The sequence below is a fragment of the Oncorhynchus mykiss genome, chromosome 11 (assembly GCF_057628025.1).
Source record: "Oncorhynchus mykiss isolate SJ-2025 chromosome 11, ASM5762802v1, whole genome shotgun sequence".
In the NCBI taxonomy this organism is placed as follows: Eukaryota; Metazoa; Chordata; class Actinopteri; order Salmoniformes; family Salmonidae; genus Oncorhynchus; species Oncorhynchus mykiss.
In genome coordinates this window covers 20,145,001-20,161,107 of record NC_143032.1, presented here as the reverse complement: position 1 = coordinate 20,161,107, position 16,107 = coordinate 20,145,001, and the positions used below count along the sequence as shown (strand labels likewise).

Genomic DNA, 16,107 nt, shown 5'->3' with positions numbered 1-16,107 from the left:
CTGTTCTGCCATTATCCCTTATTTTGGGAATACCACTCCGGCCCTGAAGGCTTCCTTCCCAGAACCCCATTCCAAGACCCCATTCCTAGATGGAAACTGAGTCTGTCCCGGTCTCCCTATCCGTGTGCTAAACCTCTCTGAACCTAATTTCAAGATGTGAACCCTGTCTGTGGTGGGTGAGGTGTGTTTCCAGTTTTGGGGTTAGGGTTAGTAGCAGGGTGAGGAGGGGAGATGTAAGGAACTGTTTTTATCAGCGTTGGGCAAAGCAAAGCCCACGGCAGATTGGAGACCATGAAGTAACAAATTTGAGAGGTGGGAAAGAGGGCAGAGAGGTCAGTGTCTTATGTTCTCTCTCTCTCTCTCTCTCTCTCTCTCTCTCTCTCTCTCTCTCTCTCTCTCTCTCTCTCTCTTTCTCTCTCTCTCTCTCTCTCTCGCTGTCTTTCACTTTCTGTCTCACACACATTCTCTCTATTTAAAGTGATCAGAGAAAACCCTTTCTTTAATTAAAATACAGCACATTTTATTGGTCACTTACACATATTTAGCAGATGTTATTGCGGGTGTAGCAAAATACTTGTGTTCCTAGCTCAAACAGTCCAGTAATATCTAACAATACACACAAATCTAAAAAAGTAAAAGAATGGAATTAAGAAATATTGAAATATTAGGATGACAATGCATACAGTGTGATGGGATGTATAGACATTATGGACAGTATATGGATATAATATGTAGTACATCTGAAGAATACGTAGGATAAAATATATTATGTACAGCAATAGTTAAATAGGATAGGCCTTGACTAGAATACTATACATACGAATGAAATGGGCAAAACAGTATGTAAACATTATTAAAGTGACCAGTGTTCTGTTATTAAAGTGACCAGTGTTCCATGTCTATGTACATATGCAGTAGCCTCTAAGGTGCAGGGTTGAGTAATTGGGTGGTAGCCGACTAGTGACAGTGAATAAAGTTCAGTGCACGGTACTGGGCGGAGGCCGGCTAGTGGTCTGATTGCCTGGAGATAGAAGCTGTTTTTCAGTCTCTCGGTCCCAGCTTTGATGCACCTGTACTGACCTCGCCTTCTGGATGGTAGCGAGGTGAACAGGCCGTGGCTGGGGTGGCTGAGGTCATTGATGATCTTTCTGGCCTTCCTGTGACACCCTCTGCTGTAGATGTCCTGGAGGGAAGGCAGTGTGCCCCCGATGATGTGTTGGGCAGAGCTCACCACCCTCTGGAGAGCCCTACGGTAATGGACGGTACATTTGCCGTACCAGGCGGTGATTCAGCCCAACAGGATGCTGCCAATGGTGCATCTGTAAAATTTTTTGAGATTCCTAGGGGTCAAGACACATTTATTCAGCCTCCTGTCTGTGTTGGTGTACCATTTCAGATAGTCAGTGATGTGTGCACTGAGGAACATGAAGCTTTTCACCTCCACTGCGGCCTCGTTGATGTGGATGGTGGTGTGCTCCCCCTGCTGTATCCTGAAGTCCACCATCAATTTTCCCTGTAGGTTGTCTCGTCCCTGTAGGTTGTCTCGTCGTTGTTGGTAATCAGGCCTACCTCTGTTATGTCGTCTGCAAAGTTGGTGATTGTCTTGGAGACGTGTGGCCACATAGTCATGGGTGAATAGGAAATACAGGAGAGGGCTGAGCACACACCCTTGTCAGGGCCCTGTGTTGAGGATCAGCGTAGTGGAGGTGCTGTTGCTTACCTTCACCGCCCGTTACGAAGTCCAAGACCCAGTTGCACAGGGCGGGTTTCAGACCCAGGGCCCCGAGCTTAATGATGAGCTTGGGTACTATGTGGTTGAAGGCTGAGCTGTAGTCAATGAACAGCATTATTACATAGGTATTCCTCTTGTCCAGATGGGATAGGGCAGTGTGCAGTGCTATGGCAATTGTGCCATCCATGGATCTATTGGGATGGTATGCAAATTGAAGTGGGTCTAGCGTGTCAGGTAAGGTGGAGGTGATATGGTCCTTAACTAGCCTCTCAAAGCACTTCATGATGACAGAAGTGAGTGCTACGGGGCGATAGTCATTTAGTTCAGTTATCTTTGCTTTCTTGGGTACAGGAACAATGCTGGACATCTTGAAGCAACTGTAATCAGATAGTCACCCATAGTTGTGATACATGTAAAGGCTACTCCTTCATCATTGCTCCCGTTATGCCAGACGTAGACTACAAGTTGTAAAATCTTCCCAGATAAATCAACACATCCTTGCGTCTATTCTGCTATTTGTACCCACCATGCAAAGACAGAGAATGATGAGAATATTTATTTCAGCGCAGGAAAGGAAGCGTAAACCGGGAAGAGGTATGTTTTTATGAGCCATCTGTCCTCTCTCCCCAGGATACTAGAGGCTGCTATTAATGAAGACAGACAGGCAGACAGACAGACAGCAGTATGTCCCACACACACACACACTGCTTCTCTTCTCACAGCAGATATCATAGCTGTTCTGAGTTACAGTAAGCAGGCACCTGGGAGATGGATGGATAGTTAGCAGCAGGGCTGGCTGGGCTGGCTAACAGAACGGGTAGTGTCAGGAACCGCAGGGCCAGAGGTACACACACACCGTCACACATGTCTCTTAGTGCAGTGATATAAACACGACTGACTGTAATTATGTTAGGAGGCTCCAGAGACAAAGATCCCTATTACTCACCGTCAACACACACACACATACTCACACACCCACAATCATACACACACGTACACACACACACACACGCGCGCGCGCGCACGCACACGCACACGTACAGACACATACACGTAACGTATGTCCCCCATCTGCCTCCCTTCACACACACCCTCCAGACAGACACACACACACACACACACCCTCCAGACAGACACACACACACACACCCTCCAGACAGACACACACACACACACCCTCCAGACAGACACACACACACACACCCTCCAGACAGGCACATTGATAAAACAACGGAGGAGAGGCTTAGGGGCAAGGGTTTAGGTAATGCTTTCACAAGCCACAAATGGCCCCCTGACATCCCCCATTTTCCTCTGTCATCCCCCTCTCTCATCACCCTCTGTCGCCCCTCTCCCGGCCCTCTGCTTTTAACACCTAGAAAAATAACCAGGAGAGTCTAGGATGGAGAATGAATGAGACAGGAGATGCCTGAGTCCATTACTCAACTGTAGGCCTACACACACAGACACACAGACACACAGACACACAGACAGAGAGACTGGACAGAGACACACACACTGTATTTGCTGGACAGAAAGCCCAACAGCTTGTGTGTCTGAAGCAGTAAAGAACATATCCAACATCCTTATACTCTCAGTCGAACGCTGAACTGGCTGCGGTACGCATTATTCTATTAGCAGCCTCTGGGCAGCTGTCTGTTAGAGGGGTTGTGAATTATAATGTACCTCAGCACATCCCGTTCCCCTCCCCTTTTTTCCTCTGCTCTTGTCCTCTCCATAATGCATATGAATGGTCCCAGCAGGAATGAGGCACTAATTGAATCCAATTTAGCGTTCCACATGCCACTCTACACGTTCCGATGATTTCTGCTGCGTTTTCAGTTTCCCTTAATTTTTTCCGGAAGAGAGGCGTTTGCGAGTGGAGCGATGTGTGACGGGGGTGTAGAGGAAGAGATACAGGCAATGATTCCTATTTTTTTCATCACTAATGTCATTTTATTGGTGTGCCCGGCTCGCCCTAAAATCATCTGGTGTAAAATGTCATTACAATACACAGGAGAACACTTGCCTGAACGTTTTAGGGGTAAATCAACATTTATTTGGGATATTTCCCACCTATTGAACCTGTTTATTTCGTGGCCCTCGGTCCATTTCTAATACATTCTCACACACTCACACTCATTACAAATTCACACTGTTTGAGGACAACTCACAACAACAAACACCCCCTTCCTGTTTACTGTTGCATGCTGGGTGTTGTTTTTGTCATCCTTGGGGAGAGACTGAAAGAGGTTAAACGAGTCTTCCCCAGTCCTATATGGCTATTAGTAGACTATGAAGAATAGGTTATCATTCTAGACTGGTCCCGTTGACTCATCTTTGGCTAGGTTTATTGGATCATGTTAAATATTGGCGAGCCATTGCTGAGAAGGAGGAAGTTCTATTGAAGACAGAGGCGGTTTGTTATGGCTGGGGCCGGGCCAGGTCCTCCTGATGCTTGATGGTGTTTAATATTAATGTGTGGCAGGCTGATGGTTACTAATCTAGACGGTGTGAAGTCAGAAAGGCGACGGGGATGACACTCTCATTCATCATCTCCGTAACGTAACCCAATCTGGATCCTCCTACTGTCTTTAACCTTGGACTCCTGTTCCTGGGCCCACGCTGGGAGAGAGATGGAGAGAGAGGGCGAGAGATATAGAGGCAAAGAGAGGTGTATATATATATATATATATATATATATATATATATATATATATATATATATATATATATATATATATAGAGAGAGAGAGAGAGAGAGAGAGAGAGAGAGAGAGAGAGAGAGAGATATGCAGAGAGAGAGAGATGCAGAGAGAGAGAGATGCAGAGAGAGAGATGCAGTGTTCCAGACCCTCTGTCCAACCCCAGAATCACTGTGACAACCTGATGGATGAACAAAAGAGACTTTTATCTTATTTGGTCAAGGTCTGGCAGTCACTCAACTCAAGGCCTCACTCAGCATGAATAAGTAAGGAACTGGGAGAATGGCCGTCATATCAACTTCCACCCTCTAAACGACGCTGAGACGAAGACGATAGTGTAATTTAGTCCCCCGGTATCACTGCATCACCCTATCACTCCCTCCCACCTCTGCTCTCCTCTCGTTTTTATTCATCTGACTTGTCGTTATAAGCAGGTGCCGCTTGGATCGTTAGACATACTGAGGCTGCATGCACATCGGTATGTCATCATCACTAACAGTGCCCTGGAAAGCATGTATTTATTGCTGGCTGGGAGAAGGACCAGAGAGAGTGAGGGAAAGGAGAAATGAAAGGAGAGGGGGAAAACGGAGGAGAAAGCATGCAACAATGGTTCTCTATTAGAGAGAGACACATTAGATAGTTAGACAACAAGGATGGAAAGGGGCTTTGTTGTGTGGGTCTGGGGTTTTCACTTTAACTATTGTAACAAACAGCCAGAGAGGAAGGCAGAGACCGACATCTCTCCTATTGCAGGTGGAGTGAACGTCAAATGAAAATGTCACTCAAAGTTGTGTATCATGTTTTTCCCATTATCATACCCTCACATGTCCCCCCTCCTTATTTTCCAGCCACAATCCTTCCCTTCATCCATCCTTCTTCCCTTCCCCACCATCCTTCCCTTCATCCATCCTTCTTCCCTTCCCCACCATCCTTCCCTTCATCCATTCTTCTTCCTTTCCCCACCATCCTTCCCTTCATCCATCCTTCTTCCCTTCCCCACCACCCTTCCCTTCATCCATCCTTCTTCCCTTCCCCACCATCCTTCCCTTCATCCATCCTTCTTCCCTTCCCCAACATCCTTCCCTTCATCCATCCTTCTTCCCTTCCCCAACATCCTTCCCTTCATCCATCCTTCTTCCCTTCCCCACCATCCTTCCCTTCATCCATCCTTCTTCCCTTCCCCACCATCCTTCCCTTCATACATCCTTCTTCCCTTCCCCACCATCCGTCCCTTCATCCATCCTTCTTCCCTTCCCCACCATCCTTCCCTTCATCCATCCTTCTTCCCTTCCCCACCATCCTTCCCTTCATCCATCCTTCTTCCCTTCCCCACCATCATTCCCTTCATCCATCCTTCTTCCCTTCCCCACCATCCTTCCCTTCATCCATCCTTCTTCCCTTCCCCACCATCCTTCCCTTCATCCATCCTTCTTCCCTTCCCCACCTCCCTCTCCCTCTGTTATAAATCACATCTGATCAATGACCTTTTCTGCCTGTTTGCCACTTGCCACGTTCAGCACGTGGGTCTAATGGGACTGTTTCATAGTTCATATGTGATACCTGCTGCCCGTCAGCAGAAATTATGCTTGGCACAAACACCACGGGGTAAAGTCATCGTAGAATGTTAATAGGAATATACATTCATCTAGTTCTAAATCTATGAGTTTTGCTCTTTCCTCTCTGTTCTCCACGGGAATATCAAATTCAAATTCAGATTGTTTTATTGGCATGAAATGCAATTTGTAGATATTGCGAAAGCAGTATTGTCGTACAGCATTTCAGTAAATACAGTACAATTCTATAAGGATTATGAAATACAGTTAATTTCAGTAGTAATAATACTAGTACATATAATAATGTACTGTATATAGACTCTTTTTTTTCTTTTTTTCTACTGTGTTATTGACTTGTTTATTGTTTACTCCACGTGTAACTCTGTGTTGTTGTCTGTTCATACTGCTATGCTTTATCTTGGCCAGGTCGCAGTTGTAAATGAGAACTTGTTCTCAGCTAGCCTACCTGGTTAAATAAAGGTGAAATAAAAAAAAATATATATCCATTCTTATAATTATAATTCGATGTCTGTCCATCTGTCTCTCTCCCTCTCCCTCTCTCACTCTCTCCAGGAGTACCAGTCGTGTAACACCCTCCCGTGTCCAGACCTGAAGAAGACCACCCCTTGGACCCCCTGGACGCCAGTCAACATCTCGGACAACGGCGGTCACTACGAGCAGCGGTTCCGGTACACCTGTAAGGCCCGTGTCCCGGACCCTGCCCTGCTAGAGGTGGGCCGACAGAGAATAGAGATGAGGTACTGCTCCAGTGATGGCTCCACTGGATGCTCTACTGACGGTGAGTGGAACACTTCATAGTCAACAGAATAAATAAATGGGGGGGATATTCTGTCAGGTGGTGACGGAACTCCCAGCTGACACTAGTTCTTCAACTGAACCTGCACACTCTTTTACTTCTCTCTGACTACTCTCTCTACCCTCACTTCACCTCCAGTCTGTTCTCTCTCACTCACTATCTCTCCATTTATCGCCATCCCTCTTCATCCTTCTCTCTGTCCCTCTAGGCATGTTAGTCGGCTTTCACTCTCACAATCTCTCCCTCTCTCTCTCTCTCTCTCTCTCTGTCTGTCTCTTAGTAGTGTTATCGTAATCGGCTGAAGTGTTTTCAGTCCCGGGCTGATTCCTTCAGCGCTTCCAAACGTCAAACGTGTTAATGAACTTCCACAATGAAAATTCACAGAGCTACTTAACAGTTTGGGGCTGCTAATTTTAGCATCCTCGCATCAGCGCCATTATGGATCCAACTCCCCACTCTCTCCCCCTCTCACTTCTCCCTGACACAAGCACCATTGTGGCTCCAATTCCCCAGGTTCTCACTCTCATTCGCCTCGGCTGATACCACAGAGTCTGACTCTTCCATCTCAGATTAGAGAGTCGTAAACACCAACAGGCTGCTAATTGACATGTTGTTGATGTTGTTTAGGAGGGGTCCAACCATTAAAGGGAGAGAGGGAAGAAAAGAAGGAGGGAGGGAAAGGGATGGAGAGAAGGAGGGACAGCAGAGCAATATAGTGGCTTGGGTTACAGATGTACCAGTTAAAGTTTGTTTATTGAGTTGCTCGCAGCCCCAATGGGAGGAGGATATCTTTTTAAAGCTCTAGCGCTTTGCACACACACACACTCGCACACATACCGCAAGTTCATCAATGGGTGGGCACCGGAAAGAAAGTTAAGACTTACTAACTTTAGTCTCTCTCTCTTTACTCTGATTGCCTTCTGAAGTTAATGACTGTGGAGGTTTTAATGAACTGACATGGTGGCAGTGTTAACGTTGATTCACAGCCTCATGAGGAGCAACAGACAGACATCTAACAGGTTTTATCAACAAAAAGCCATGTGTTAATGGTCTGTCATCATTCTAATTTAAAAGTGGAGGTGACAACATGTGATTCAGTCAAGCAGAATAGTCTTTGCTTTCTGAACGCATTCAGTGTAAATGAAGAATCCATAGAATCGAATCACTTCTGGGAAAATTGGAAAACTAAACAAACAACATCACGAAGAGTTATCTATCCAAAATGGAGATGTATGGATAAACCATTTCTCCAATGTTTTTGGCTCTATAACAAAGAACAAACAGCAAAAACATATACATGATCAAATACAAATCTTAGAATCAACTATTAAAGACTACCAGAACCCTCTGGATTCCCCAATTACATTGAATGAACTACAGGACATAATACAAACCCTCCAACCCAAAAAGGCCTGTGGAATTGATGGTATCTTAAATGAAATTATAAAATATACAGACCTCAAATTACAATTGGTTATACGTAAACATCCTCCTCAGCTCTGGCATATTTCCCAATATTTGGAAACAAGGACTGATCACCCCAATCTTCAAAAGTGGAGACAAATTTGACCCGATTAACTACTGTGGGATATGCGTTAACAGCAACCGTGGGAAAATCCTCTGCATTATCATTAACAGCAGACTTGTACATTTCCTCAGCGAAAACAATGTACTGAGCAAATGTCAAATTAGCTTTTTTCCAAATTACCGTACGTCAGACCACGTATTCACCCTGAACACCCTAATTAACAAACAAACAAACCCCAAAACAAAGGCAAAGTCTTCTCATGCTTTGCTTAATTCAAAAAAGCTTTTGACTCAATTTGGCATGAGGGCATGCTATACAAATTGATGGAAAGTGGTGTTAGTGGGAAAACATACACCGTTATAAAATCCATTTACACAAACAACAAGTGTGGGGTTAAAATTGGCAAAAAAACACACACATTTCTTTCCACAGGTCTGGGGGTTGAGACAGGAATGCAGCTTAAGCCCCAACCTCTTCAACATATATTGGCGAGGGCACTAGAACAGTCTGCAGCAGCCGGCCTCACCCAACTAGAATCTGAAGTCAAATGTCTACTGTTTGCTGATGATCTGGTGCTTCTGTCCCCAACCAAGGAGTGCCTACAGCAGCACCTAGATCTTCTGCACGGATTCTGTCAGACTTGGGCCCTGACAGTAAATCTCAGTAAGACAAAAATAATGGTGTTCCAAAAAAGGTCCAGTTGCCAGGACCACAAATACAAATTCCATCTGGACACCGTTCCCCTAGAGCACACAAAAAACTAGACATACCTCGACCTAAACATCAGCGCCACAGGTAACTTCCACAAAGCTGTGAACGATCTGAGAGACAAGGCAAGAAGGGCCTTGTATATCATCAAACGGGACATGTTATTTGACATACCAATTAGGAGCTGGCTAAAAGTACTTGAATCAGTTATAGAACCCATTGCCCTTTATGGTTGTGAGGTCAGGGGTCCGGTTACCAACCAAGAATTCACAAAATGGGACAAATACCGAATTGAGACTCTGCATTCTGCAAAAATATCCTCTGTGTTCAATGTAAACACCAAATAATGCATGCAGAGCAGAATTATGCCGATACTCTCTAATTTTCCAAATCTAGAAATACGCTGTTAAATTCTACAACCACCTAAAAGGAAACAATTCCCAAACCTTCCATAACAAAGCCATCACCTACAGAGAAATGAACCTGGAGAAGAGCCCCGAAGCAAGCTGGCCCTGGTGCTGTTCACAAACACAAACAGACCCCACAGAGCCCCAGGACAGCAACACAATTAGGCCCAACCAAATCATGAGAAAACAAGAAGATAATTACTTGACACATTGGAAAGAATTTACAACAAAAAAAGAGTGCACAGTGGCAGAATACCTGACCCAAATTTAAGCCAATCTTTGACTATGTACAGACTCAGTGAGCATGGCCTTGCTATTGAGAAAGGCTGCCGAAGCCTGTCTTCTCTTGAGAGCCAGGTCTGACTATGTGCACACTGCCCACAAAATGAGGTGGTAACTGAGCTGCATTTCCTAACCTCCTGCCAAATGTATGACCATTTGAGAGAGAGAGAGAGAGAGAGAGAAAGAGAGAGAGAGAGAGAGTTACAAACAGAGAAAGTTACAAACAGAGAGAGAGAGTTACAAACAGAGAGAGAGAGTTACAAACAGAGAGAGAGAGAGAGTGACAAAAGGAGGGTGAGAGAGAGACAAAAGGAGGGTGACAGATTCAGTGCTTTGGCATTGAGGAGGATGGATTCAATGACCCACTTCCTCATTATCACACTCCACATCCATCCATCCAAAGAGTGCACAATGTGTGTGACAGATAGTGTGTGTGTGCATGTGATCATCCACACGTAGCCCGATCATCCCAATGACATATTCCTTTTGACCCAGGGTCAGTAGTTATCATACAAGGAGGCCGTCCTGAAGTAATCACCTCCATACTGAAGCTGTGTATTGATGTCTGCCACGGTGTGTGTGTGATGAAGCCACAAAGCCAAAGATCCATCAGTCCCCCTCTATCCTCCAGAGATGATGAGAGCCCAGTGGGAATGGACCGTACTGTCACCCAATGAAGATTTACAGTTAGCAGCGGGCTATTCGCTATCGATTTGAGTCCACACGCACACACAAACACATCCTAGCCGGTTATAAGAGGACGGTGATAAAGCAGGCTGATAAAGTGTGTGAGTGTGTGTGTGTGTGCCTACATTTGTGCATTTACTGTGTGTGTGTGTGTCTTCTGAAATACAGAAGTATCTAGACATGATCACAGTAGATAGTAAAACTCAGAGAACGATAGCATGTCGCCATACGTAGCCAGAGACTGAGACTGTGATTTATATTCCAATGAAACACATGACACATTATCATACACATAAAACGAGTGGTTGGAAGGAAGAAACTCCAGTCGTCATCAGTGAATAACGACTGCTACACACACACATGTAACTATATCATTATAGGACCAGGAGGTTTACCTGTGACCAGGAGGTTTACCTGTGACAAGTCCAGGAAAAACTCTGGCCTCTATCTATACATTATACTGTACTAACAGGCCTAGAGGGACAGAGAGAAGGATTGAGAGGGAGGGAGATAAATGGAGAACAGGAGAGAATTAACTGGAGGTGAAGAGAGTAGAGGGAGTCCTGAAAGTGTGCTTATCAAGCTACTACAGAAACAGAAACAGGAGCTTGTGCATAAGGCTTACTGGCTTCTGCCCTATGGGCCGTTGTGGCTCGGACAAGGCTTACTGGCTTCTGCCCTATGGGCCGTTGTGGCTCCTGCCCTATGGGTCTTTCTTGCTCAGACAAGGCTCACTGGCTCTTACCCTATGGGCCGTTGTGGCTTGGACAAGGCTTACTTACTGTACACAGGGTTGGGGAGTAACGAATTACATAACTTACTGTTTATTATCTATACATAGTCACTTTACCCCTACCTCCATGTACAAATTACCTCGACCTCCCGGTCGCGGCTGGCTGCGACAGAGCCCGGGCTCGAACCCAGAGTCTCTGGTGGAACAGCTAGCGCTGCAGTGCCCTAGACCACTGCGCCACCCAGGAGGCCCGCATAGTTGTATTTTAACCCAATAATTGTTCAATTGAATAAGTGTAGGCTAAGCTGCCGATCAATCATTGCTTATGCGATCCGTGGACAGCAGTTGTAAAATGTGCTCTTGCAACAGATAAACGTTTGAGGGAGTTCCTCCCTTGTAAATTCTTCCGTGGTATTGTGCTCCACACATACTGTCAAAAAACGAGTTTCATTTAAGAAGACCCCAAGTAGGGATTTTATTTCTTAATCTAATTCATGCCAAAAAAAAAATAAAGTCTGAAGGCCATTATACATGCCTGAACTCTCACACTTTTGATAGACTTCAACAGCTGCAAATGATAGAGATATCAAAGTGTCATCAATAGAGATAAATTAACAAAGTATTCTAATTCCTAATTCTATAGTGTCACCAACAAAAACGCAAACAATAGGTTTATAGCAAATTCCATTCATTTTTCACGTCACAAAAATAGCATTTTTCAGCGATGACATTCCATGAGAGCAGCATTTATTTCAACCATATTTTGATGCAATGAGTCCAATCATTCCACCATGACTAAAACATAACTAGGCCAGAACCATGTATTTAGAAATATAAATAATACTGTATGTCTCTGGGGTAGACTAAGAAGTCCTCAATAAATAAACAAATATCACTGGCCTACTACACACACTGGCCTACCCCATAATGTCAAAGTGGAATTATGTTTTAGAAATTTTTACAAATTATTCAAAAATGAACATTTGAAATGTCTTAAGGATATAAGTCAATAACTATTCAACCCCTTTGTTATGGCAAGCCTAAATAAATTAATAATTTGCTTAACAAGTCACATAATAAGTTGCATGGACTCACTCTGTGTGCAATAATAGTGTTTAACATGATTTTGAAATGACTACCTCATCTCTGTACCCTACACATACAATTATCTGTAAGGTCCCTCAGTCAAGCAGTGGATTGCTTCAACCACAAAGACCATGGAGGTTTTCTAATGCCTCGCTACTATTGGTAGATGGGTAAAAAATAAAAATAAAGCAGACATTGAATATCCCTTTGAGCATGGTGAAGTTATTAATTACATTTTGGATGGTGTATCAACACACCCAGTCGCTACAAAGATACAGGCGTCCTTCCTAACTCAGTTGCCAGAGAGGAAGGAAACCGCTCAGGAATTTCACCATGAGGCCAATGGTGACTTTAAAACAGTTACAGGGTTTAAATTGTCTGTAATAGGAGAAACTGAGGATGGATCAACAACATTGGGACACTGGGAGATTAATTCACCTTTCAGCAGGACAATAATCTAAAACACTTGGCCAAATCTAAACTGGAGTTGCTTACCAAAAAGACATTGAATGTTCCTGAGTGGCCGAGTTACAGTTTTGACTGAGCTTGAAGAATGTTGAAAAGAATAATGGATAAATGTAGCACAATCCAGGGGTTGAAAGCTCTTAGAGACTTAACCAGAAAGACTCACAGCTGTAATCGCTGCCAAATGTGATTCTAACATGTATTGACTCAGGAGGTATAATACTTTTCTAATCAAGATATATTAGTGTTTTTTAAATTTAGTTTATTCTCCAAATATTCAAATTTTTCTTCCACTTTGACATTACATAGTATTTTGTGTAGATCGTTGACAAAAAATGACAATTACAAACATTTTAATTTCACTTTGTAACACAACAAAATGTGGAAAAACTCAAGAGGCGTGAATACTTTCTAAAGGGACTGTAATTAATTGTAAGGACTGGAAATCTGATAGACTTTGATTTTTAATGTAAAACTACAGCCTACTCATTTTATTCTCTGTATTGAAGTAGAAAGCAATGGGTCAGAAGCCTACATAACCCATAAAGTGAAATGCAGCATCAGTTTATGGCCAGCTATGTAAACTCTAACATTTATGTTGCAATAATGTCACATAGGTGTTCCTTTTGTCCAGATGTGAAAGGGCAGTGTGGAGTGCAATTGAGATTGCATCATCTGTGAATCTGTTGGGGTGGTATGCAAAATGGAGTGGGTCTAGGATTTCTGGAATAATGGTTTTGATGTGAGCCATGACCAACATTTCAAAGCACTTCATGGCTTCAGACATGAGTGCTACGGGTCTGTAGTCATTTAGGCAGGTTAGCTTAGTGTTCTTGGGCACAGGGACTATGGTGGTCTACTTGAAACATGTTGGTATTACAGACTCAGACAGGGAGAGGTTGAAAATGTCAGTGAAGACAATTGCCAGTTGGTCAGCGCATGCTCGGAGTACACGTCCGGGTAATCTACCTGGCCCTGCGGCCTTGTGAATGTTGACCTGTTTCAAGGCCTTACTGACATCGGCTGTGAAGAGAGTGATCACACAGTCTTCCGGAACAGCTGATACTGTCATGCATGTTTAGTTTTACTTGCCTCGAAGCGAGCATGGAAGTCATTTAGCTCGTCCGGTAGGCTTGTGTCGCTGGGCAACTCTCGGCAGTGCTTCCCTTTGTAGTCTGTAATAGTTTGCAAGCCCTGCCACATCCGACGAGAGTCGGAGCCGGTGTAGTACAATTCGATCTTAGTCCTGTATTGATGCTTTGCCTGTTTGATGGTTTGTCGGAGGAAATGGGAGGTATTTCTTATAAGCTTCCGGGTTAGAGTCCCGCTCCTTCAAAGTGGCAGCTCTACCTTATAGCTTAGTGCGGATGTTACCTGTAATACATGGCTTCTGGTTCACCCCAAAGGTGATTCATCACTTCAGAGAACGCGTTTCCAGAGTCCAATGGAGGCGAGCTTTATGCCACTCCAGCCAACGCTTGGCATATCTTCCTCACTAGCTTGAAGCACCGACTGTCAGAGCAGCTCACAGATGACTGCATCTGTACATAGCCCATCTGTAAAAAGCCCATCCAACTACCTCATCCCCATACTGTATTTATTTATGTATCTTGCTCCTTTGCACCCCAGTATCTCTACTTTCACATTCATCTTCAGCACATCTACCATTCCACTGTTTAATTGCTATATTGTAATTACTTCGCCACCATGGCCTATTTATTGCCTTACCTCCCTTATCCTACCTCATTTGCACACACTGTATATAGACTTTTCCTACTGTATTATTGACGGGTATGTTTATTTATTCCATGTGTAACTCTGTTATTGTATGTGTCGAACTGCTTTGCTTTATCTTGTCCATCTTTGTTGTAAATGAGAACTTGTTCTCAACTAGCCTACCTGGTTAAATAAAGGTGAAATAAAAAAATATATAAAAAAATTGAGCATTGTGATCTTAAGCTTGTGTGGGGCTGCTCAGCCATGGAAAACCATTTCATGAAGCTCCAGATTAACAGTTCTTGTGCTGGCGTTGCTTCCAGAAGCAGTTTGGACAGTCCCGTTCTGTGAGCTTGTGTGGCCTGCCACTTCGCAGCTGAGCCGTTGTTGCTCCTCAACGTTTCCACTTCACAATAACAGCACTTACAGTTGCTCGGGGCAGCTCTAGCAGGGCAGAAATTTGACAAACTCACTTGTTGGAAAGATGGCATCCTATGACAGTGCCACGTTGAAAGTCCCTGAGCTCTTCAATATGGACCATTCTACTGCTAATGTTTGTCTTTGGAGATTGCATGGATGTGTGTTCAGTTTTATACACCTGTCAGCAATGGGTGTGGCTGGAATAGCCGAATCCACAAAATTAAAGGGAGACACACACAGAGAGACACACACACAGAGAGACACACACAGAGAGACATACTGGACAGAACACACATAAGAGAGATTTTTCTTTGAAAGGTTGCTGGTTAGAGTCCCTGAGCCGACTAGGTTAAAAATCTGTCAATGTGACCCTAAGCAAAGCGCTTAACCCTAATGGCTCCTGTAAGTCGCTCTGGATATTACTCAAATGGAAATGTGTGTGATGTTTTTCAGTTCAGATGCTCTGAGGCCACTTCCTTTCTGAGACAATAGATTAGTCTCATCTGCCCACAGACATCACTAGCCGACAAGGAGACCATAGAAAGATTAGTTCTCCCTGTGCTCAGACAATAGGACACTGACCAGTGGGATTTTTTATTATTTTTAAAGCACCTCTCTTTTTCTCTTTCTCTCTCTCTCTCTCTGTCTACCGTGCTATCCCTCTCACCCTCTTTCTCTCTCTCTCTCTCGTTCTACCGTGCAATCCCTCTCAAACTGCTCTCTCTCTCTTTCTACTGTGCTACCCCTCTCACCCTCTCTCTCTCTCTTTCTACCACGCCAGCTCTTTCACCCTTTCTCTCTCTCTCTCTGTCTACCGTGGTATCCCTCTCACCCTCTTTCTCTCTCTCTCTCTCGTTCTACCGTGCTATCCCTCTCAAACCGCTCTCTCTCTCTCTTTCTACTGTGCTACCCCTCTCACCCTCTCTCTCTCTCTCTCTTTCTACCACGCCAGCTCTTTCACCCTTTCTCTCTCTCTCTCTGTCTACCGTGCTATCCCTCTCACCCTCTTTCTCTCTCTCTCTCTCGTTCTACCGTGCTATCCCTCTCAAACCACTCTCTCTCTCTTTCTACTGTGCTACCCCTCTCACCCTCTCTCTCTCTCTCTCTCTCTCTTTCTACCACACCAGCTCTTTCACCCTTTCTCTCTCTCTCTCTGTCTACCGTGCTATCCCTCTCACCCTCTTTCTCTCTCTCTCTCTCGTTCTACCGTGCTATCCCTCTCAAACCGCTCTCTCTCTCTTTTTCTACTGTGCTACCCCTCTCACCCTCTC

At 44.4% G+C, this 16,107-nt stretch overlaps 1 protein-coding gene and 1 long non-coding RNA gene across 4 annotated transcripts in view; one reads left to right on the top strand and one right to left on the bottom strand.

The window, feature by feature from the left end:
* The window catches only part of LOC149979522 (uncharacterized), a 375,171-nt gene that overhangs the window by 323,575 nt on the left and 35,489 nt on the right, over nt 1–16,107 (bottom strand). The window lies entirely within an intron of this gene.
* sema5a (sema domain, seven thrombospondin repeats (type 1 and type 1-like), transmembrane domain (TM) and short cytoplasmic domain, (semaphorin) 5A) overlaps nt 1–16,107 on the top strand; it is a 191,793-nt gene that overhangs the window by 149,573 nt on the left and 26,113 nt on the right. For both annotated transcript variants that reach the window (XM_036935136.2, XM_021620458.3), the window contains one exon: nt 6,561–6,786. In XM_036935136.2, the coding sequence (XP_036791031.2) occupies nt 6,561–6,786 (226 nt within the window). The remainder of the gene's footprint in view (nt 1–6,560; nt 6,787–16,107) is intronic.